Here is a 24,748-nt window from a genome sequence, read left to right as displayed (position 1 = left end):
AAATGCTTATTGACTGACTAACTGATTGACTGAAACAAGCAAGCAAAGGCAGCTTTACGGTTCTGACCCCAGAGTGGGGTTGTAGATTTAGTCCACAGACCTGGGCTGGGGAACCTGCAGCTGAGTAACCAGTGGAAGGACCAAGAACAAGTTAAAATTCTGTTGCTCAGTACCTGCAGTGCCTTCCAGCTAGGTGTCAAAGGCTGAGGCCAAAAATTGTCTACTGGAGCTTCAACCAGGGGCAAGTTTGCAGTTCTCTCTCATCCAGACGCAAACCAGGATCAGGAGGTTGCAAAGCTCAGACCAAGAAGACAGCAATCAGACTTCTCCATAGAATATAATGCTTAAGGCATGCTGAAGTTAACAGGTCTCCAGCCTGAGCCACTCCTGGGATCCTTGAAGAATGAATCTCTCGATAAATAGAGAAAACAGCAGGAAGACCCAAAAGAATTCTAAACAAGACCAAGCAAGGTCCAGACTTTCCTTCTTAAATGTGCATAGAACCTGGCCTTAAAAAAAGTTCAAAAACAGGAAATAAAGCTGGAAGGAAGAGTAAACAAAAAAAAGATAGTCACAATAAAGAGGTATTTTGGAGTAAGGGTTGTTAAGCTATCAAATCCTAATTCCCCCACCACCTCAGCAAAGAACATTGCCCCCTACTTCACTGAAAAGATTGAGGTCATTTATGAAGAGTTCCCTCTTCTCTCTTTCTCTTCATCTCACATCACTCAGATGCTTTTTGCCACTATTTCCTCCTTCATTCTGTCTCACAAGAAGAGGTGGCCCTTATCTTTGCCTAGGCTAACCCCACTACATGTACCCTTGATCCCATCTTATCCTGTTCTTCTCCAACAGACTGCCCCCTCTATCATCCCCACTCACTAATCTTTAATACACTCCACGTCTACTGGCTGCTTCCCTGCTGCCTACAAACATGTCCATGACTCCCCCCATCCTCAAAAATCCTCACTTGATCCATCCATCCCCATTGATTATCGTCCTATATCTCTCCTTCCTTTTGTGGTTAAACTCCCTGAAGCTGTCCATCTACAATTAGTGCCTCCACTTCCCTTCCTCTCACTCACTTCTTACCTCTCTGAAGTCTGGTTTCTGCTCTTACATTCAACTAAAATGTTTTCCAATACCAATGGTACTAATGATGCCAATGATCTCTTAATTGCTAAATCTAATGGCCTTTTCTCAGTCCTTGTTCTTTCTGACCTGTCTTCAGCCTTTGATATTGTCAATCTCCCTCTTCTCCTTGATACCTTCTTCTCTCTAGGTTTTTGTGACGACAGTGTTCTCTCTTGTTTTTTCTCCTATCTGTCTGACTACTCTTCAGTCTCCTTAGCTGGATCTTTATCCAGAACACATCTGCTAACCATAAGTGTCTTCTACAGCTCTGCCTTCGTCCCTTTTCTCTTCCTCTATCCTATTTCACTTGCTGACCTCACCATCTCCCATGGATTCAAATGATCACGTGTATGCAGATGATTCTCAGGCCTATTAATTCGGCCCTAACTTCTCTCCTGGTCTAATGTCTAATGAACACCTCAAACTGGATTCCTGTAGCCATTTTAAATTTAACATGTTCAAAATTGAATTAATTATCTTTCCCCTCGTCCTAACTTCCCTACTGCTGCTGAGGATGCTCCCACTCTTCCAGTCCTTTAGGTTCAACTCCTCCTGCATCATCCCACCATATTCAACGTATTGCCAATTCCTGTCAACTATTATCTTCATAACATTTCTCATCTATAACCTCTTCTCTCCTCTGACCCTGCCCTCACTTTGGTGCAAGACATTATCACCTCATGCCTGGACTATTACAATAGCCCAGTGGGTGTTTTGCCTGCCACAAGTCTCTCCCCACTACAATTCATTTTCCCCTCAGCTGTCAAAGTGATCTTCCTAAAGCACAGGCCTGATGTATCACTCTTCTATTTAATAAACCTCAAGAATTTTCTATCACTTCCAGACTCAAATATAAAATCCTCCATTTGACTTTTAAGCCCTTCATCACCTATGCCTCATCCTAGCATTCCAGTCTTCTTACACTTTCCGTCCTTCCAAGTACTCCATGATCCAGTGACACTGGTCCCCCTGCTGTTCCTCAAACAAGACACTTCATTTTCTGACTGCATTTCCCTGGCTGTAAACCTGTGCCTAGACCTCTCTCCTTCCTCATCTCCACATCCTGACTTCCCTGGTCTTCTCCATGGCTAATGTAAAGTTTGCCAATTTTCTTTCATGTTCTGAGATTATTTCCAATTTCTTCCATCTAGAGTTTGTCTGTACCTAATTGTCTGTATGTTGTCTCCTCCATCAGACTGTGAGCTCCCTGAGCAAAAGGGCTGTTTTTGCCTCTCTTTGTATCCTCAATGCTTAGCACATAGTAGGCACTTAATAAATGCTTGTTGACATCTGGAGCCAGGAATGGCCAAAAAACTCTGAAGAACAGAATAACTGCACAACATCTACAAAGCCTAACCTTGCCACAAGCTCAACTAGAATTCCTGAAAGAAATGGAACTAGAGTTTAAAAAACATAAACAAAATGAGATCTCTCCTCTAGGGGAATGAACTGAGCATACTAGAGACTTAGACTTAGGAGAATTAACAGCTTAGTACAAGGGGTAAAAAACCTTACCCAAGTAACTGACTCCCTGAAAATTAGAATGGACCAAAGAGAAATGAGTGATTCCTTGAGCCAACCAGAAATATTAAAATAAAATCAAAAGACTGAAAAATAGAATAAACTATAAATTACCTCTTATCAAAAGCAACTGCAATTGACCTGGGAAATAGGTTGAGAAGGAAAAAAAATTAAAAAAATATATATATATACACACACACACATATCACACATATATATATATACATAGATATATACATATATGTATACATACATGCATATACACAGAAGAATCATTATACTACCTGAAAGCTGTCTAGTGGAACACTTGTGTTCTGTTGAACGTTTTTGTCAGTGACTTGGATGAAAAGAGAGTTACCCATAAAGTATGAAGTACAGTTGTTTATGGATGTAGGAGGTAGGAGGGTAATAATTAGAAAAGTTTCTTGAAGGAAGTGGCCCTTGAGCTGAGCCCTGAAGGCGAGGGAGGGAGAGAATGGAGGCAGAGAAGACAGCAAAAGCATGGGGCAAGACATGGTGTGTTGAGTATTGGAAACAGCACTTCTACCCTCTGCTTACTTTGAGCCTACTCATGGGTTGCCCAAGACTGCTGACCAAAGTTGTACAGTTGTGCTGACTCGAAACTATTCTCCACTCCCAACTGAGTTATCGATGTTATTCTTCCTGATTGACTGTCTTTAGTGTATTCCCTTCAGCATCTGTTTCAAACTTCCCTCTCCTCAAACCACCTAAACTACCCTCTTCTTCCTCATCAAAAGAGGACCTGGCCTCATTCTTCACTGGCAAAGCCGAGCCCATTCATGACAAGCCCCCTCTTCTTCAAATCACCTTCATATCATCCTCCATCCTCTCCTTGGCTCCACATTTGGAAGGGGCCCTTCTTCTTACTAATGTTAACCTCTCCACTTGTGTCCTTAAATCTCACTGCCCTCCCATCTCCTCTGGAAGCTTGCCCTTTTCATTTTCCCCTTCCTTTTTCTCATTTGCAACCTCTCCAATACATTAACTCCTTCCCAGATGCTTACAAAAACCACCTGATTCTACTTCTGCAAGGTCATCTACGAAGGACTTCTTTGTCGTCATACCAATGACCTCAGTTTTCCTACTTCTTGACTTCTCTGCAGCCCTTAACACTGTTGCCTACTGTCTTTTCGGATTCTGAAAATGATGTGTCCTTGTTCTCATCCTGAAACACTCATCCATGGTTTCTTTTGCAGGCTCATCATCCATATCCTGCCCCCTCTCCCACCCCCACCACTGTGACCATGACAGTTGGATGAACCTAAGGAGCTCTCCCACGATCTGTTATCAGCGCTCTCCATGTCCTGCCCTTACTGACCTCCTCTCTCCACAGCTGCCAAATGGATCATCTTCGGGCATATTTTCCTTCTCAATAAACTTAAGTGGCTCCTTATCGCCTTCAGCATATAACACAAAGTCCTGTTTGACATTTAAAGAGCTTCCCAATCTGGCTCCAGCCTAGCTTTACAGGCAGATTACACTATGTAATACCCAGCCCCACCCCGCCCATCTCCTCTCCAGTACCCAACAGTCCATCTTGGCCTCGGTATCTTGGCGCAGGTGAGAACGCCATGCCCGAAAGTTTCTCCTTCCTCACTTCGACCTCCTAGAACTGATGGCTCCCTCCCTGTACAGCTCAGCTCCAGAGACCTTCCTTGATTCCGTTGATTGCTAAGGGCCCCCTCCCACCGTCAGTGTGCCGGTGTTCACTTGTGAACGTGTGTCCCCTCCCACGACACCGGGAATTCTAGAAGGCTGTTTCATTTTTGTCTTGTCTCTTGTGTTTAGCACCGGTAAGGGCCTTGAGATGCTCAGTAACTGATTTAGTCATTGGGTGATCAGTACTATCCTGCACAATAACAAACAAAAGCTCGGAACTGCTTGCAGCCCTAATTCCTAGACAGCCTGTGCCTTTACAGTGGGGAAGGCAGCTGGCTAAAGGTCGGCTACGTATCTCACACTCTGAACCACTCTACAAGGCTCAGCTCAAATGCTGTCTCTCCCTCCAGGAGTCTTTCCCCATCCACCCAACCCATGCTCAGAAGATGCTTCCTCCTCCGGGAAGCCAGCTACGGTTTCTGCAGGTCCAGCTCAAATACTCGCTCGATTTTCTTTCTGGCATGGCCACCCCCGAGGCCCTTCTAGCACGCGACGCTTGGTCCTGGCTGCCGGAAGTGGAGAGGAAGTGGGCTGCTCTAGCAAGCCCCGGAGGCCATTGGAGTCGATAGTTCTCGCCGAGCTGGAGCTCAAGAACCAGCCCCGCCCATCCCATCCCACCCCTGAATGCAGTCTGCGCTTGCGTACTGCCCACTGTCTTCCTTGGAGGACTATTTTAGGGATGCTCGAGGCCAGCGCACCTCCGATTACAGGAACCCACAGTGACGAAGTTATACAACTCCCTCATTTTACAGACAGTTAATTCTGTAAGGGAAAGAGGGGTTTAGGAACCTCGGAATTCAACGGAGGCTCAGCCTTGCCCAAGGTCACAATGACAATGGTAATGAAAGAGCTGCTAGGGCTTGACCCCAGGCATTCTGAAGCACAGATTCTGTAGGGTTTAAAGGTGGATGGAGCTCAAGTAGGCATACATCATTTTCTTAATATTAATTTAAAAATCCAAATCCGGCCTCAGACACTTGACACTTACTTGCTGTGTGACCCTGGGCAAGTCACTTAACCCCATTGCCTCACCAAAAACAAAAACAACAAAAAATCTAAATCCTAGATTTTGTCATAGGAACATTTTAAATCTTGGAGTCAGAAGCTGTGGAGGTAAACAACAACTCGCTTGTGGGAAGCAATCTTACGCCTAAGATGGTAACATGAGCCGTGGGTACCACACTGTCTGGTGCTGGTGAGTCCACGTCTGGCCTCCTCCACATTCTGTCCATGCTCCCCTAGAAGGCTGTATTGGAGTGAACTCGTTGGTCAGAACTGGCAGCTCTGTGCTTGTGTGTGTGTGTGCGTGGGGGGGAATTGGTTCACCTCTTCAAAGGAGTGTATACTCAAAACACTCCACTTGCAGATCCCTTAAGGGGCCCCAATAAGGAGAAGATAATCTTTAGATTAGTTAACAGCTCACATTTACATGGCAGTCCACTACTTACAAAACATTTTCCTCACAACAACCCTGTGAGGTGGGTAGTACAAGTGTTATCCTCAGATAAGGAGCTGAGGCTCAGAGAGGCAAAGAGATTTTCCCACAAGCTAGGAAGTGGCTCAGGCCACACCTGAACACAGGTGTGTCAACTCTCTGTGGAAGGCTCATTCCACTACACCCCTTTCCAGATCCAGCCATCATGTGGCCTTTTCTGACATACCCGGGCAGCCCAGGCTCCACAGGCGGCATCAGAATTCCTCTAATTAAGCTTGTAGAGCCTTCATTTTATAGAGGGCAAAACTAAGGGGGTGGGGGTTAGATTTGCTCAAGGCCTCAGGTTAAGTCAATTACTGAACGGAGTCCCAGGCCACCTGAGTCCCAGTGATAATAGCTCTTTTCAAATACATGATCTAATTTGATCCTTAAAAAAACCCAGTGAAGACCACAGGTATTACCACCATGTTGCAGATAAGGAAACTGAGATTCAGAGATTAAGTGACTTATCCATAGTCAAACTAGTAGGTGGCAGGGGAAGGATTTTTCAGGTTTTTCCTGACTCCACCAGTTGTTCTTTTTATTAATGAGCACTGCTCGGTCAGAAGCCTGGAACTTGGACACCCTGCACTTCCTTTTGACCTCTATAAAATAAAGTGATTAAGTAATCTCTAAGGTCCCTTCCAGCTTTAAAATTCCATGATTCTATCCCATACTTAATAGTAGTCTTGCCTTTCTTAATAAATCAACCAACACTAATTAAGCACCTACTATGTGCAAGGCCCTGTGCTTGGCACCAAGAATACAAAGATACATGATTTGGACCCTACTCTCAAGGAGTTCACAATAAGGACGCAAATACCACAAAAATCATACAAGGTGGAGTGAAACAAGTGCAAAGGAGAAGTGCAAGCAAAGTGCTAGGAGGAATCTGAAGCAAAGCTCACTAAGGGAAGGCTTCATGGAGGTGGCACCAGTTAGGCCTTAAGGAGAGGTGCTTCCCATTCCAGGCCCAGATGAGCGGAAAGAGGCTGGCTGGGGACACTCTTCCCTACCCACTACTGTGCTCTGGTCATCCTCTCTACCCCCTTTCAGTGGGCTCTCCCCATCCTTAGCCCCAGCTGCTCTACTTCCTTCTCCCCAGTGAGAATTCCCTAACCCAAATGAATCTAGATTGTGTGTCCCCATCACCACCACCATCTCCACAGATATGCACCATCATACACAAAATTTAATTTAATGCAAAAGTGAGGAGCCAAGATAGAGTAAAGCAAAAAATTAAGCTGGGCTGGATGCCTAGAAAAGAGTTCTGGATGTGGGGAACAGAGGGGGTCAGTTAGTTGATTGTAGGGTTATTTCAATCGGAAAGTTTATGTGTCTATGTGTTGGGATGGAGGGTGTTCGAAAGAATGCTCTAATTTCCCTCAAGGACTGGGGGATCTATGAAAATTAGTTCTGCTTATATGGGGAGCAGGAAATTGTCCTTGAGTTTGGACTCTGAACTCCACAGGCTCCTGCCCACATACGGCTGGCTGATCAGTGCTCCTTATACTCTAATAAAAACAGATTCACATGCTCTAAATAGATAGCTAAGGACAGTATTGTAAATGTGCCAAATTGTAAAAAAAAAAGTCATTATGGAAGAGAGGTGCTGAAAAGGATTAAGGAACAGGCCATGGCCTAAAAGGAAGATGCCCCCACCCCATACCCTTTACCCTTTGGGTACAGCAGACAGCACAAGTGATGAGTGTAGGAAATTCCTTGGGGTGTCCATTCACCCTCTTCCATTTCGGTCCCTGACCTGAGAGGCCATTCTGAAAGTTAATAAAGCCAAGGATAACTCGTAGTAAACATTAATTTTCGACAACCTTGTTCCCTCACTCTATAATATAGATCAATCAGTCACACAAACAACCTTTATCATCTGTTACAAGAAGGAAGTTATGCAGACTGAAGTCCTGTCCTCTAAGTCCCTAGTATGGACAGGGGATAGTAACACCCTGAAAATTAATCTCTGTTGTGAGTCCTCTGATGTCGAATGAGACTTGAATTTCGACAGAAGACCTTCTCACATTTGTTGCACTCATAGGGCTTTTCTCCACTATGAATTCTCTGGTGCTGAATAAGGTCTGAGTTCTGCCTGAAGGCTTTCCCACATTCATTACATTCATAAGGTTTCTCATCACTATGAATTCTCAGATGCTGAACGAGGTCTGACCGTGTCCTAAAAGCTTTCTCACATTCATTACATTTAAAAGGTTTCTCTCCACTATGAATTCTATGATGCTGAATTAGATCAGATCTCTTCCTAAAGGCCTTCCCACACTGATTACATTCATAGGGCTTCTCTCCACTATGAATCCTCTGATGCAAAATAAGATCTGAGCTCTTCCTAAAGGATTTCTTACATTCATTACATTCAAAAGGTTTCTCCCCACTATGAATTCTGAGATGTGGAACCAGGTCTGAGCACCACCTGAAGGCTTTGCCACATTCGTTACATTCATAGGGCTTCTCTCCACTGTGAATTCTCTGATGTTCAATAAGGCTTGAGCTCCGACTGAAGGCTTTGCCACATTCATCACATTCGTAGGGTTTCTCTCCACTATGAATTTTCTGATGGTTAATAAAAGTAGAGATATCTCTGAATGCCTTCCCACAAGCACTACATTCATAGGGTTTCTCTCCACTATGAATTCTTTGATGCCGAATAAGGCTGGAGCTTCGACCAAAGACTTTGCCACAATGACTACATTCATAGGGCTTCTCCCCACTATGAACCCGCCGATGTTGGATGAGATCTGAGCTCTTCCTGAATGCCTTGCCACAATCATTACATTGGTAAGGTTTCTCTCCACGGTGAATTCTCTGATGTGAGACAACATCTGAATACCACCTGAAGGCTTTGCCACATTCACTACAATCATACGGCTTCTCACCACTATGAATCCTTTGATGTTCAATAAAGTAGGAACGCCGGCTAAAGGCTTTGTCACATTCACTACATTCGTAGGGTTTTTTTTCATTATTAACATTCTGATGGGTTAGAGGCTCTGAATCCTGTCCGAAGCTTTTATCATATAAATCACTTCTCTGGGATCCTTCTCCTATAGTTTCTATACAACTTGTAACAGGGGCTGAGCTCAAATCACAGCTTTTTTCACACTTGGTATATTCACATCCTCCCTCTTCTTTACGGACACCCCCTTGGGAAGGAGGAGACTGTCTCAGTCTCATCCACACTACCCTTCCCTTGTGCTCCTCTAAATTGTCCTTAGAGTCACAGGCTTCTTTAAGCTCAGGCTCCTGGGGAACAGTCCTTTGCAGTCCTGCCCACAACATGCCCTTGAATTCATCTTCTTCAGAAATTTCCTGCTTTGGAATAACCTCCTTGTTTTCAGTCTCCATCTCATAGTCTGAAATGAGAAATAGAAAATATGGACACCCTTGCTGGGTAAAAGAAATCTGTTGATGTGAAAGAGGAAATCGAATAATCCAAATCAAAGTGACTACTAGGTGTACCTAATGCCCTTTTAAACCAGAAGGAAGGTAGGGAAGTGGAAAATACAGGAAGTAAACGAGAGAAGTCGCTTGACACAGAGACCAACATGAACAAAGAGAATGAGGGAGAGCCTTTTGAGAAGAAAAGGGGTGACCAAAGTAGAGAAGGCAGGAATGAATAAGAATAGCAGAAAAGAAGCAGGTAACAGGAGAAGAATGGGCTGATGTGACTTGGTATGAGTGGGACCAGACTTGTCTTGGAGGTCCTTTCCAATCTTGTGACTTGGTAAGGCCCCTCTGGGAAATTAGGAAGTTGTATTCAGATATCTCCATGGTCCCTTCCAACTTTACAGTCTGTGAGTCTATAATGTTGAGAGAGGATGAAAGACTACACATGGGGGATGCTGGAGGCATAAGCAATGGTTTGAGGAAAAATATAATCACAAAGGGAGGAGAAGAAGGGAAGCATTTTCTTCTTTGTCAGGCACCAAGACACCCAGGATTGGGCAGACCTGGGGAAAAAAATGAAAAAATTTACTACTGCTGCCTCACTAAAAAAAGGGGGGGGTCCTACTTCCCTAAGTCCCCTCATACCTAGATGTTATTCCCACAACTCACCTGGATAAGCACCTTTCAGGACCTCTCTGTCCTCCATTCCCTGAAGGTTCTGGATGCACAGCCTTTCACCTCTATCCATCTGGGAGGCCAGGTCAGGTTTTGAAACTGGAAACCCTTCTAACGAGAGAGGGAGCTGGGGAACGATGGTTTGGGCCAAAAATACAGAGTTCTCCCAGAATTCAGTACTAGCACCTGGTATGCCAGCATGAGGGATACAAAGGAGAAAAGGAAATTACATTAGAAAGGCCACTGAAGGGAGTAGAACAAAGTGCCCTCCCATATGGGGTTTGATAAAGGTAAGTCAGTAGCCTGGGTACAGGAGGGTAAGGATCAGCCTCTGCTAAGAACATGAAGTACCAGGGACAGGAACATCCCTGGAGGAGGTAGACTGGGCAGATTCCCCTACTGCAAATTCACACAGTGAGAAATGTGTCCACACCTAAAAAAAGCTGCCCATTTCTACTTCTGCCCAGATCAGGCTTGGCTTCTAGGCAGAAGCCTAGAAATACTCTAACTGCCCAAATGGAGCAGCTCACCCCTAGGCCTAAAGTCAATGAAGTGCTTCAGAAAACCACAGAAAAGGAGGTCATCAAAAAGCTCATGGGATGAGTTACTTCTTCATGAAGCCAGAGGAAAGGATGAGGGCTTTCTGAAAGGGAAAGAGTCAAGAACGAAGCCAGAGGAAGGGCTGGGGTAAACTTCTACAATCAGGATGTGCATAAAACAGAATGTCACTATATCCTGGGTCAGAGCAAGAGCAGGTATCTGCCAGCAGTGCCAACGAAGCCACAGATGGAGAGAGCATGGCAGAATCAAATGTGGATCATCTCAAACTAGCCTTCAGTGGGGCCAGTTTCCTCCTACCAATGCAGGCCAGCACCATCTCTGCAATCTGCAGGCTTTGAGAGCTGCCCAGAGCACTGAGAGGTGGCGGGACTCGCCCGGAGTAACACAGCCAGCCTGGGGCAGAAATGGCACGTATACCCAGGTCTTCCTGGCTTCCTTGAGGCCAGCTCTCTGACTACTACAACCCACTTCCCTGAGTGACCTGTTTACAAACAACACATTTTTCTCGGACCTTTCACCCCTTGCTGTATAGCTAGCGCAATATACGAAGGTGTTCCTTTCCTTCATCAGGGCTATGATAACAATTATTATAAATCAAATAATACCTTATGATTTACAAAGAACTTTACCTCCATTATGTCACTTGACCCTCACAACAACTAGGCAGTACCAATGTTACTTCCATTTCACAAAGGGGGAAACCGAGGCCCAGAGGATTGAGGTTGAGTGACTTGAACTCTGTTCTTCTGACTCAAAATCTGCCCTGCTGGCCTGTGACCTCAGACAAGTCTTTTTCCTCTGCCGGCCCTAACTGGGATTCTTGAGTCTTTCCTACAAGGGCATGTGGTTGGTCCCCTTCAATTCTTACCCTACAGATTTAAGCAGAAAGGCTTCTTATAAGCAAAGTGAAAGAAGTCTTAGATACCAAATTTTTTAGAAAAAAGCAAATGGAATGATACATAGGATCAGAGATTTAGAACTGGAAGGATCCCCAGGGGTTATCTCAACCAACCTCCTCATTTTACAGAGGAGTAAACTGAGTCCCAGAGAGGTTAAATGAAGGTTGCACAGGTAGTAAGTTACAGAGCTGGGCTACCATCTTAGCACAGGGCAAAACATACAATACAATTCATAAATCTCCGTTTTCCAAAAAAGACTTTATCCCTTGATCCAAAGTATACTTTTGATGTGATTGCTCCTTCCTATTTTTATTATTGGTCACACTTCTATATAACGCTTTTAGATTTCTAAGCACGTCACATACATTATTTCATTTGGGGGCTCAACATGGCACAGGACAGACAATATCCTAATGTGGGAAAAGCACTGGATTAGAGGCCAGAGGACTAGATTCAAATATCAACTCTGCTACCCAATAGCTGTGGAACCTTCAAAGTCATCGAAATCATCTGGGCCTCAGTTTCCACATTGGTAAAATGGAAGACTGGACTAGATGATGAAAAGATCTCAGGTCTTAATCAGCTAATTATATGAATAGTGCTCGGAGTCAACACTTTACAAATTTTACCATAAAGAAATCCAAGGCCAGAGGGGGCCAAGGTTATACAGTACATGCAGAGTCATGCCCACAAGCCAGATCTCCCAACTCCAAGTCTGGTGGTCATTCAAGTGTACCAGTGTCCTTTCCCAGGCACTATGGAGCCAATACACACACTGGTACCTACCTGTACCTTGCCCTCAAGACGCTAACAAAAAGTCTTTCCCTAAATAAGCTGAGTCTTGGACCAACACAAGTATAAACATAAAGTACCCACTGGCAGACACCTGTTTTTCAAAGGGCCTATATCTCTTTCCAACAAATTTAAATTTCACTTCCATCAATATTATTATTAAACACCCATGTATTAATCACTGTGAGACTCACAAAGCAGGTTCAAGGCATTATCTCAGCGGACCCTTACAACACCTAGGAGGGTGGAGAGTTCAAATATGACTATTTTCATTTTACAGACACAGAAACAAAGGCCCCAAAAAGCAATGTGACTTCCCATGATCCCTTTGGGGGATGGTGAGGAAAGATGAAGTGACATCCAGGCAGAAGAGGTGACCAAAGAGAGAAGGAACTAGAGCTTACCTGGGACTTGGCTACTGGGGGCATGGCTGCTGTCTTCCAGGGTCCTGCATTCCCCATCTGGACACAGGGTGAAAACCTGGGAAGCAAGGAGGGAAGAGCAAAGGAAAATGGAACCACAAATGGGCATCCGCCTGACTGGTAGCTCTCCAACAAAGGAGTGCTGGCATGTGGCCCTCGCTCCCTCCCTCACTCACCTGGGCAGGGCCTACATTGTTAGCATTCTCCATCCTCAGGTCCCTGTATGTGCTGGACATAAGGCATTTCCCCTCAAACCAGAGTGGAGACCACATCAGGTCTGGACACCAGGACTCCTCCTAGTGGAGAAGAAACAAGAGACAAGGGAAAACATCCAGAGCACCATGCCAGCCCTCACTCCAACAGCTATCAACCTCCTGCCTAGACTGCGATAGCAGCTGAATGGGTCTCCTAAGTGAAGCTTCTTAATGCACAAATCTGACAATGTCATTCCCCCTATGCAAAAACGTCCAGAGGCTCCATATCCCCTCTGGGATAAAATCCAAACTTGTTCGTATGGCATTCTAGGGCTTCCACAACCTGGCTCCAACCCACCTTGTTAAGCCTCATTTCACACTACTACCCATCAAGCCATCCTGTCCTTTACAATGCAGATAAACACAGATCTCATCATGTCCCTTCCCACATCAGTGCTTTTACCTCAGCTATCCTACACGCCCTCCTCATCTCTGCCCAATGAGGTCATTATCTTTCCTCAAGACTCAACTTCTAAATCCTCCATGAGGGGTTTGCCCCCCATGCCAGGGGGCCTCCTCTCTTGATCTGTTAACAATTCTTCACATCATCACCCAAACAGCCTACCTCCTTCTGTCACTGTACAGCTCCCTGATGACATCCTTTATGCTGGTTCTCCTGGGAATCTCTTTGCTGGTCATAGATTACAGTCTATACTCATGCCCACCATGTACCTCTCCATTGCCCTTTGAGTAAATGACAACTTGAATTCTTCACAGACTGGTATTCCTGGACTCAGGCCCGTATAGCATAACTGAAAAAATAAAAAGGTAGACAGTTGTTTTTAGGGAGAAGCTTGGGGCCGTATAAAAGCACTGCAAAATTTCCAATCTCCTCCTCCTACTCAATTCTGGGCCCAGTTGGCTCTTCACCCAGTGTCTGCTCAAGGTCTTAGAGCAGTTCTAAGCCTTAACAGTTTAATATGAATTTAAAAGTGAATGGGGGCAGCTAGGTGGTGCAGTGGATACAGCACTGGCCCTGAAGTCAGGAGGACCTGAGTTCAAACCTGGCCTCAGACCAAACACTTGACACTTACTAGCTGTGTGACCCTGGGCAAGTCACTTAACCCCAACTGCCAAAATGCAGGCCCTGCATACGCGGATGGAAGGGGTCGTCAGTCTAGGTAAGAAGCCTTCCCCACTGGCACAAGCTCATTGGGGATGAATGCAGAGAAGCTAATGAGAACAATCCAAAGCCCTCCTCACAAGTGGAGCTCTAGAAAGCCCTTTCTTCACAATCAAGTCATGGGAAACAGAGTCCCGTTTTGGGCTTCACTCTCCCGTGGACATGTTCATTTTTGGTGTTTAAGTAAGTTCGAAATTAAAAAAAAAAAGATTCCACTCAGCTCCCAGCTTCTCTATGATACCTTTCCCAACTGGCCCCTTTGCACACTGCCCAGCATCTTCTCTTTATACATCATGCAGTTCCCAGTTATTTGCATGTTACCTCCGCCAACAGAATGTGAGGTCACTGAGGGCAGGGGCTGTTTTATGTTTCTTTGTATGCCTAGTATTTAGCTCAGTGCTTGGCATGTAAGAAGCTCTTAATAAAGGAAGGAGGAAAGAGAGAGGGAAATAAGGAAGGCATTTTCCTGACAATTTTCCAAGTGTTTCATTCTGCACAATCTTCATTTTATAGAATTAGAAACTGAGGCTCAGAAAAGCTGAGTATAGGATGGAAACAGAATGGTGGTGCCCTCGAGAGTAACAAGGAAGCTGGAAAAAGGGAAGCGTTGTTCTCCTCTTGCTTCTGCTCACTTCACTCTGCATTGGTTCATGCTACCCAGAATTCTCTGAAATCACTTTTCATCATTTTTTCAAATCATAATTTTTTCCAATTAAAGAAAATTTATTATCTTTCCCTCTCACCATCACCCCCACCCCACACCACAGGAAAAAAAGAAAAACAAAAACCCTTGGGACAAATGTACATGGTCAAAACAAATCAAATTGCCAAACTGGCCTGAGCTACATGGGCTCTCGGTCAGAGTCTTTACACCGTGGTTGTTATCTTTAAAATTGGTCTCCTGGTTCTGTTCACTCCATTCTGAGAAGATATGAGTTAATCTACATTCTGACAACACCAGCAGGGAAAGGAAGTTTCCAGAAGGACTTGGGGCAATTTGATTTAAATTTACCCCTAGACAGATGGGTCTGGGTCCCAGCATGGGCAAGAAAAACATATAAGAGTTTTTAGGATTAAGGTGGGGAGCTCATGAGGCCCCTCCCCAGGGAACTTCCTTTCTGTCTTATCTTTTGACTCAAAGGACAGTTTGCTCGACCAAGGGAGCAGATTCGGGACAGTGAGCGGGCCACGGAGACAGCGTCTTTTCAGGGCATCTGGTACTTGGCAAGGTTTCCCACTTTCTCTTCTAAGCTTTTGATTCTCCTTGTGATCCTTACCTTTGGAGCAGTTACTTATTTTTTTTATCTGGTCTCTTGCTTTATTTCTTCTAGGTATTCATGTACTCTTTGTGGAAAATGCATTTTGTCCTTCCAGTGTCTGCTTGCAGAGGCTTCTGGGAGATATCCTTTGAGGGGATCTCTAAATTTACTGTTATTTTTTGATATTGGTCAGCATTTTCTACAAATTACTCAGCTCTCCGGCTTTAGGCCCTGAAATAAGGCTTTGGGCCCTGACATAAGGCTTTGGGCCAGGGACAAGCTCTGTCTCTTATTGCTCTTTTGGGGGGGAGTGAGAAGCTCTGCTTGACCTCACCCTGGGACTCCTGGGTTCCTGCTCCGATTTCCTCCCCCCTGACCCAATCTTTAAGGCTCAGAGTATGAGATCTTTAGGGCCCGCTACGGTGTCTCAGGACAGAACTGGGTACCTGGGTTTTCCTGGTCTAGGTCCTGTTCTGGTCTTGGTGACCCGATATTTTTGTCTTTGCCACTCTCTACAACTTCCAAGGTCCCCACCCAGAGCTTTCTCACCAACCAGAGGCCTTCTGACCCTTCTGGGTCTTTATGAGGGGAGCCTCCAGACACTGGGCCTATCTCTGGACCAAAGGTTGCTCTGTCGGCCGTTAACCTGTTTGCCTGGGATGTCAGTGGCTTTGCTGACAGGGCCCCTTCCATATTTGCCACAGGCTTTTGGCTGACTTTTTGTGAAGGTCTAGGGAGGAAAAACAAACTCCCTGTAGTTTCTCATTGGATTTCTTGATCATTAGTGAGCCTGATGTAAATTGCAGGTTTTTACTAGAGTAGGAGTATGAGAGCTGAGTATTATACCTCCATTCAGCAGCCCTCCTGGTCAGAAGTCACATAATAGGTTCTTTAGAAATGCTTAGGGGCAGCCAAGTGATGCAGTGGGTAGAGCTCTGGCCTTGGAGTCAAGAGGACCTAAGTTCAAATACGGCCTCAGACACATAACAGTTACTAGCTGTATGACCCTGGGCAAGTCACTTAACCCCAACTGACTCACCCCCCCCCAAAAAAAAAGAACTGCTTAGCGGCTGTTTAATGTAATGGAGTATTACTGTGCATGATGAACATGAAGAATTTGGGGAGGCTCAGGAAGACTTATATGAACTAATGCAAAGTAAAGTAAGCAGAACTAGGCATACAATGGCTGTGGAACAGTAAACACATTGCCAAACACAACCAAGGCATAGACAGGTTTTGATGAACTTCATTTTTGGTCTTTTTTGAATTTTTTATAAGGGCAGAGAAGCAAGAGGGATAGGGCTGGAAATAAAGGTGATGTGAAAACAAAAGCTATCCCTAAGATTTTCATAAAATCACAAAGATAGCCAATTAAAGCTAGGTGGTGCAGTGCCTACAGTGCTGGGCCTAGAGACAGAAGACCTGAGTTCAAATCTGACCTCAGACTTACTAGCTGTGTGACCCTGGGCAAGTCACTTGACCTGTCTGCCTGTTTGTAAAATGGGGATAATAACTGCAAAGTGTTTAGCCCATAGTGGGTGCTATGAACGAAATGTCAGGGTCTTCAAGTAATAGATCCAGATGTGGTCAAACTCCAACTTCCTTCCTAAGTTACCAACAACAAACATAAGCCTCAAGCAGCTGAAGCCAAAAAGAAATCTCTCTGAGAAAAGCCCCCAAGTCACCAAGCCTCTGAGGGGAAGCAGGCAGAGAGCTGGCAGCAAAGCCCCGGGTGAGTTATGTCACATCACTGAGTGCAGCAGGTACACCACCTTCTAAGGCAGCTCACTGTACTTTTAAACCGTACAAATTAGTAAGTTTTCCTTTACACCAAGCCAAGATCTGCCTGTCTTCAACTTCCACCCACAGGGGCCAAGCAAAATGAGTCTAAAGCCCCCTCCTCTCCCCCCCAGCAGGCTCTGCTCCTTTTTCACCATTGCTAAATGTGCTTCATGAGAGTAGGCCGTGTTCCTGGCCCTTTTCTGATGGATATCATGGCATTAAAGGCAGCCTGCCAGTCTGGGACTACTACAAAAAGAGGTACGCATATGAGGCATGGGCCTAGGAGTGGTACTGCTGGGTCAAAGGGTCCATCCAGTTTGGTAACTTTGGGGGAAGTTACAGAATGCTCCCCAGAATGGCTGGGCTGACTCCCAAGTGCACCCATTCTCCCATGGTCCCTCTAACACTAGCCGTTTCCCTTTTCTACCTTTTTTTACCAATCTGATGGGTGTGAGGTAGAACTTCATTACTTTATGTTTCTCCATTTTTAATGAGTTGGAATTTTTTCACATGGTTGTTGATAGCTTGGATTTTTTTCCTTTAAAAACTGCCTGTTCATATCCTTCAACCATTTATCTAGTGGGGAATGGCTTTTAGTTTTATAAATTCAAATCAATTCTTTATCTATCTTGCATATGAAATCATTAGCCCTCTTCTTACTAGGACGTTGAGAAACTAATACAAGCACTAGACCCTTAAGGGAGTCCCAGCACTGGAAGAGGGAGTAGGTCAGTAGGTCGGGATTTCCAAATTACCTGATAGGAAGCTGAAGCCTTCAAGGGGGCCAACGTACTGCTCTGGCTTTTTAATCTACATATAATTACTTTAAGTGACCCTGCTCAACCCTATTCCCACCAGCATCAGAGTAACTCTGAAGACAACCTGAATTACAGAATTCTAAGAAATGATGAAGGGGATGGTGTCAGCAAAAGCGAGGATTGCTTGCATGAACTGATACACAGTGAAGTGAGCAGAGCCACAAGAACAATCTTCACAATAACAACACTGTAAAGACGACAACTTTCCAAGACTCAACAATGCCCATCAATGGGACAACTAACCATGATTCCAAAGGAACTGATGATCACCTATGCTACCTACCTCCTGATAGGGGATGGACTCCAAACTGCAAAACGAGACACATTTTTGGACACGGACAATGTGGGAATTATTTTGCTTGACTATGTATATTTGTTACAAGGGTTTTGGTTTTCTTTTTCTTTTAAATGTGAGGAAATGGGGAAAGTGAGCATGCTTATGGTCCTTACTACTGGAGAGGCTGAGGCTGGTAGCTCTCCCAAGCTAGGGAGTTCTGAGCTTCAGAGCGCTAGACTCATCAGGTGTCCAGACCATGTGCAGGAACAATATGGTGAGCCTCCAGGAGCAGAGGTCACCAGGCTGGGAGGGATGGGATTGGCCAACCCAGTTCAAACAGGTTGCTCAGACTGGGTCCATGAGTGGTTGCTGCACTTCTAACCTGGATGAAATGGGGAAACCTGGTCTCAAGAGAGGGGAGAGCGGGAGAAAGAAAGGGAGAGAGAGAGGAAAGGGGGGGGGAAGAGAGAAGAAATAGGGGTGGAGCAGAGAAAAGAAAACAAATGTTTACTTGAAAAACAAGTTAAAAACAAAAATTAATAGCTGTTTTACACTAGGAAAAAAGGTCCAGAAAGGATTTGCTAGATCACATGTGGCAGAACCAGGACTATAAACAAGGTCTCCTAACTCGCAGATGGGTACTCTTTCTTACTCTGTCTTTACACACACACATACTCTCACACACACTCTATCTCTCTCAATTCAGACAGTTCTAGCTTTACATAAGTGGACTGTTCGGCAGACCTCTTCATAAAGCGATTTTTATAGTAATTCAAGTATGGAACAGAAAGCAGGAGGAGGAACATCTGGAACCAGAAAGGGATGGGGGGGGGACTGGGGGTGGTGGGGCCCTGTGGCTGGACTGGGACAAGGACACAGACAGAAGAGAACAGAGGATACAAGGTACTGGGTACCCAGACCAGGAAGATACATACATGGGGTCAGGGTGGGGGAATCACATGGGAGGATGTGGCAAAGGTCTCTTCTCTCAGCTTGGAGGTCTCAAGCCAAATCCCCTGCCCTCAAGGTAGAGGTGGTCACTCTCCAAATCAGTTCTACTTTCACTTGGAGTGGGCTTTTTTTGAGGGGGGGTGGAGTGGGGGGAAGCCTCAGAGTACCAAGCTGGGGAGCAGGAGAATCAGAGAAGGAAGAGGACACAGTACTGCACTGTAATGTTAATATGGATATATTTTGGGGAGAAATGCAGATTTGCAAAAAGTGAGAACTGTCTGTATAGTTTAAGTCAGTTCCCCACCACCTCATGTTTTTATGTGGCTAAAATATGGTTCCCAACCCTGAGACACACCTCCAAAAAGCAGAGAAGGCATTATAACTGTATTTGCAGCAGTTATTTGGGTGAGGGATTGGCTTAAAAATTAAGAAATGGGATGACTGTTGCAGGAAAGCAGATTTCTGCTGGATAGAAGGAAAACCTTTTTGACAGTCAGCACTACCTAGAAGGGGCTACCTCAGGAAGCTGGATGACCTCTTCCCAGAGATATCTAGGGGTTCTTTACCTGGGGTCTGTGAACTCTTTAAAACATATTTGAATAACTTGTGATTTAATGTAATTGTTTTCCTTTGTACTCCTATGTATTTTATTGTACGTCTTTAAAAATATTCTGTGAAGAAGAGCCCTATTGTAGAGGGGATTTCTCTTCCTCAGCTATGGAGTCTTAGATCTCTTCCAACTTGGGGGAGTCTATGACCTCCCCTAAAGGGGTCGTCCAATGCTTCAGAGGGCCAGAAAGGTGTCTGACCCGAGGAGTAAACAATCTGGCAGAGCCTACCAAGTTGATGAGAGACTCTGTGTGTTGTTCCAGGGCTGGGGGTTGTTTCCACAGGGTGGCCTAGTAAGATGTGAAGGTATGGGGAAATGCTCTGCTTGAAGGGCCCACAATAATAATGAAGGCTGTAGATTTCAGTAAGGTCTGCAAAGTGCTTTACATACATTATTTCATTTGTTCCTCACAACAAGCCTGTGAGGTAGGTCCTGATAGTATCATTCTCATTTTATACATGAGGAAACATGAGGTCTAGTGAGGTTAAGTCATAAAGGTAATAAGTGCCAGTGCCAGGATTCGAACTTAGGCTCTGTGATGCCAACTTCTCCTACAAACCAGGATCCTTCACCATGATGAAATTGCAAATCTTAACTACTAAAAAAAAAACAACTTAAGGATCTTAAGTAACATAAATTTCACAGCAAAAATCTGCTGTGGACTTGCCCCGGAAAAAACATCTAGCTAGTAGATTATACTCTATCGTCATCAAGGCCATCTCCTCACAACCCATAATGCTCTGCCTTTCCACAAAAATCACTGAACAAGCCCATTTCTTTCCACAATTTACTTAGAATAGCCACGGGCTCAACCGTTAGTAACCACCGATCTCGACTCTTCAAGTTACAAAGTAACGCGGTGAGGTTACAAGAGAGATGAGTGTTAGAAAGCAGAGGGTAGTTATTACACCCCAGCACAAAAGGTTCGGAGGCCTTAAGAATGACTGGGGCTCACCAAAACCCACAGAGCTTCTTTCTACTCTCACCATCCATCAGCTTCAAAATTGCTGGCAATGAAACTCCAACTGTGGCCAAGACCCCTTGCTGGGAAGTGGCAGGGAGACTAAAGGAGCCAAGCTAGCCAAGCATCCAACCCCGTCCCTAAAATGCCACTGGCTTCTATCCAAAATGGGAAAATACCGGGCACCCCCCAAAGATGTCCAGATGCGACGTGACATTAAGATCCAGGACCCAGCTGGGGGAATTAGAGCCCCAGGGAGGCAGAATCACGTGCCCTAGGACAGCCCCCACGGCTTCGACCAGGGGAGGAGCTCTCGGGAGGCCGGGGGCCCTCCGCTTTGTTTCATTACCCTCGAGAGCTGCCTCTCTTTAATCTCGGACCTCCCCAGAGCCTGCCTTACACACAGTAGGCGCTTAGTAAGCACTTGCTGCCTGACTGAGTGGGCCCCGTTGCTCGGCTTCCACTGACGGGATTGGACGGGACGCGACGCGACGGAGGGGGGAGGGGAGAGGGCAGGTCCAGGCCAGCTCGCACCCCTAACCCGCCAGGCCGGGGGCGCTATTGCGCATGTGCGGGCCGCAGGTGGTAGGAGAAGGAAGCTAGACGAGTCCCGCCACGGGGAGGGGGCCGAGGCCCAAGGCAGGGCTCCTGGCGTGACCTCCTCCCCGCCACGGACGGACGGAGGGTGGGGGGGTGGAGAGAAGGGAGAGCGCTAGCGCCCAGGGCCCACCGCCCGCCCCTCGCCCCCTAGCACACTTACCCGAGCACCGGGTAGCACAAAATGGCACCGCCGGAAATCCATCTTCCTCCACCGGGAGCCCCCTCCTCACCCCGCCAGACTACTTCCGGTGCCGCTCTAGGATGCCTCGGACGTCTTGGCGTTGCGTCTCGCTGGTCCGTGGTTCAAGCCCGTCCCCCAGAGGCCTCAGGCCTTCAGTGCAGATTCAGCCAGGCCAGCCACGGTACCTAGGGCAAACTGAGGCCCACATCGGGGAAGAGCCTGGCCCAAGGGCACCCGCCTAGCTCACAGAACACTCGTGGAGGAGAAGCGTGATTGTGAGGATCCTCTAGTCTCATCATCCCGTTCTACAGAGCCCATGGAGGACCAGGGTCTTATCATGGGTGGTGTCCTAGGCTGTCACAACTCCAGGTTGGCCTAGAGATCTTCGAGTCTAACGCCGCCGTATTTGAAAGGTGGGGAAACTAAGGCCTGGAGAAGAGAGGTGCTTTGCCCCCAGCCAAACCAGGTGCTGGCGACCTGACTGCCCTGCTTCCCTAGCCCAGTACCGCTTTGCAATATCCCCTCACTGATCTTAGAGTCAAAGGGACCTCAGAGACCATCTACTTTAACCTCTGCCTAAACCAGTGAAATGGTACTGTGTATAAAATACAGGCCCTAGAGGTCAAATCTGGTCTCAGACACTGCTTATGTAACTTCACCTCTGCCTGCCTCAGTTTCCTCATCTGTCAAATGGGGCTCATGATATGATAGCACTTACCTCCAAGGGTTGTTATGAGGAGGATCAAAAGAGATCACATTTTGTAAAGTGCTAGCACAGTGCCCTGGCACACAGTAGGTGCTATATAAATGTTTATTCCCTTCCCTTCCCCTGCTAAAGAATTTTGATATGTCTCCCTCAAAACTCATTGCACAGAGCTTGCTTTAGGCCTCAAAATATAAAGTGCATTTGATGTTTTGTGTGAGCTGATTCTGAGCTTCAGATGAGGACTAATTCATCGGAGAAAGCATGTGTTTATGTGGGTTTAAAAATGGGAAATTTTTATTTTGTATCTTCATCAAAGCATTCCTTGCTGGTCTCTTCCCTTGGCATTTCTTTCAACCTGGTGCCTCTCCCTCCTCCTCCCAGAGAGCAGTGTTATGTTTTCATTTTTCCTTTTATTAATCTGTCCCTCCCACTACATCTCTACTCTACCCCTATTGAGCAAATCAAAGGGGAAAAAACTCCTAAATATAAAGCCCTCAATACAAAGCTGCATAGTCCAGCAAAGAGATGCCCTCACTGGCCATGTCAGAAAATGCCCAGCTCTTCCTGCATTGTCAATTTGTCACCTCTTTGGCAGGAGCGGGGGATCTTTCGCCTTCAGTCTTCTGGAGTTGTTTATCATTGCATTGATCAGAGTTCTGAAGTCTTTCAAAATTGTTTTTCTTTGTGATGTCATTATTCTATAAATTGTTCTAGTTCTGATCACTTTGCTCGACACTAGTTCTTAGAGGTCTTTCCATTTTCCTCTGAAACTGTGCATTTCATCATTTCTTATGGAACATTATCACATTACATTCAGATACCACAATTTGTTTAGCTATCCCCCCGATAGGAGAACATCCCATTGGTTTCCAATTTTTGGCCACCACAAAAAGAGTTGCTATAAATATTTTTGTGCACGGGGTGGGGGGGGGGGCTTTCCTCTTTCTTTGGCCTCTTTGGGGTATAGGCCTATATTGCGGGATCAAAGTTTGATAACTTTCTAGGCAGCGTTCCAAATTGCATGCCAAAATGGCTGGGCCAATTTACAGCTCCACCAACAGTGCACTATTTAGTGTACCTATTTCCCTGAGCCTCCAACAATTGTTATTTTCCTCTTTTGTCATCTTTGTCAGTCTGATGGGGGTGAGGTGGAACTTCAAATTTGCCTTAATTTACGTTTAGCTAATTATTAGTGATTTAGAGCATTTTTTTTCATATAGTTGCTGATAGCTTGGATTGCTTCAGTTGAAAATTGCCTGTGTGTATTTTTTGTCCGTTCATCTATTGGGTAATGGCTCTTCTTATCATTTTGAATCACCTCCTAATATAATGAGAGTCTGAGACATGCCCAGAGTGCCTTACATGGTGCGTCTACTTGGAGGCCACTAGGGAGATTTTGGCTCTCTACATGGTGGATGCTAAGGAAATCTTCCAGAGAATCTCTTTTTTTTTCTTTTCTTTTCTTTTGTGAGGCAATTGGGGTTAAGCGACTTGCCCAGAGTCACACAGCTAGTAAGTGTTATGTGTCTGAGACTGGATTTGAACTCAGGTCCTCCTGACTCCAGGGCCTGTGCTCTATCCACTGTGCCACCTAGCTGCCCCCAGAGAATGTTAATGACTTGTATACAGCATATGTAGAAATTATATAGCAAACCATGTGCTGAAATCGAAATCTGATTGGCTGTGAATACTTGTAAAAAAAAAAGCCTTCCAGATTCAGCTACTGCTCTCTTTTCTCTGTGCTTTTAGGGGAGCTTGGTGACCATTGAAGGGAATGAAGACTGACTCCAACCTTCCTCTGCATGTGGGCATTACAAAGTCCAGGTTTGCAGCCTCCATGTCTGGAACATCAAGCAGTGACCTCTGGCAACCCTAACACAGTTGTAGCCGAGGACCATTTTTCTCTGGCTTCTAGCTGTGAAGTAAGTTGGAACACTGCTCTGTAGAAACTGAGAGTTTCTTTTTTTCAAGGTTTACAAGGCTCTTTTCTTTTAATTTTTATGTTATGATTTAACAATCCTCAACAAAAACAAACATTTCAATTCACAAAAAACAACCAAAGGGGGCAGCTAGGTGGCACAGTGGATAGAGCTCAGGCCCTGAAGTCAGGAGGACCTGAGTTCAAATCTGACCTCAGACCAAGCACTTGACACTTAATAACTGTGTCACCCTGGGCAAGTCACTTAACCCCAATTGCCTTTAAAAAAAAAAAAGAACAACCAAAGACAAGAGGACTGTGTATAAACCTGGGGACATCTGTTATCACATTGTTGTTTTTCTCTATTGTATAAAGTCTTCTCCTACGGGGCAGGTAGGTGGTGCAGTGGATAGAGCACCGGCCCTGGAGTCAGGAGGATCTGAGTTCAAATCCAGCCTCAGACACTTGACACTTAGTAGCTGTGTGACCCTGGGCAAGTCACTTAACCCCAATTGCCTAGCCAAAAAAACAAAACAAAAAATAAATAGATAAATAAATGAACTGTTCTCCTAGTGCTCACTTCACTCTCCAAGAGTTTATAAAGGCCTTCTCAATTTCCTGGGAATACTAGCTAAGAATAATAGTGAGAGTGAGGCTCAGTTGGCACCACTCTGCTTCACTTAAATTCCCAAGCAAGTGAACACATTGTCAATGCTGCCACTGGTCCTCTGCAGAAATG

The 24,748-nt window shown here is 45.4% G+C and overlaps 1 protein-coding gene across 4 annotated transcripts; it reads right to left on the bottom strand.

The window, feature by feature from the left end:
- Positions 1-5,742: 5,742 nt before the first annotated feature.
- LOC110203445 (uncharacterized) lies at positions 5,743-21,449 on the bottom strand. Of its 4 annotated transcripts, XM_020979948.2 has the most exons (7): positions 21,365-21,380; positions 18,256-18,483; positions 13,389-13,575; positions 12,746-12,865; positions 12,552-12,627; positions 9,890-10,081; positions 5,743-9,186 (listed from the first exon to the last, which is right to left on the bottom strand). In XM_020979948.2, the coding sequence occupies exons 4-7, from the start codon at positions 12,839-12,841 to the stop codon at positions 7,778-7,780; spliced, it is 1,773 nt and encodes a 590-aa protein (XP_020835607.1). In that variant the 5' UTR covers positions 12,842-12,865; positions 13,389-13,575; positions 18,256-18,483; positions 21,365-21,380; the 3' UTR covers positions 5,743-7,777. The 4 variants fall into 4 exon arrangements, with proteins under 4 accessions (XP_020835607.1, XP_020835606.1, XP_020835608.1 ...); XM_020979947.2 differs by lacking the exon at positions 18,256-18,483 and having other exon boundaries at positions 21,365-21,449; XM_020979949.2 differs by lacking the exon at positions 18,256-18,483 and having other exon boundaries at positions 13,496-13,575; positions 21,365-21,449.
- Between the last annotated feature and the right edge of the window lie 3,299 nt (positions 21,450-24,748).

The sequence above is a fragment of the Phascolarctos cinereus genome, unplaced genomic scaffold, assembly GCF_003287225.1.
Source record: "Phascolarctos cinereus isolate Bilbo 61053 unplaced genomic scaffold, phaCin_HiC Scaffold_8;HRSCAF=390, whole genome shotgun sequence".
In the NCBI taxonomy this organism is placed as follows: domain Eukaryota; kingdom Metazoa; phylum Chordata; class Mammalia; order Diprotodontia; family Phascolarctidae; genus Phascolarctos; species Phascolarctos cinereus.
The sequence above is the reverse complement of the archived record's forward strand: the minus strand, read 5'-3'. Positions and strand labels throughout refer to the sequence as shown.

Excerpts from the sequence above, each read along its gene's own strand:
- LOC110203445 (XM_020979947.2), bottom strand. The coding sequence starts at position 12,841 with ATGTGGTCTCCACTCTGGTTTGAGGGGAAATGCCTTATGTCCAGCACA. Across the intron at positions 10,082-12,551 it reads CCCCAGTAGCCAAGTCCCAG|GTGCTAGTACTGAATTCTGG; the intron begins GTAAGCTCTAGT and ends CTGGCATACCAG. Across the intron at positions 9,187-9,889 it reads CCTGAAAGGTGCTTATCCAG|ACTATGAGATGGAGACTGAA; the intron begins GTGAGTTGTGGG and ends TTCTCATTTCAG.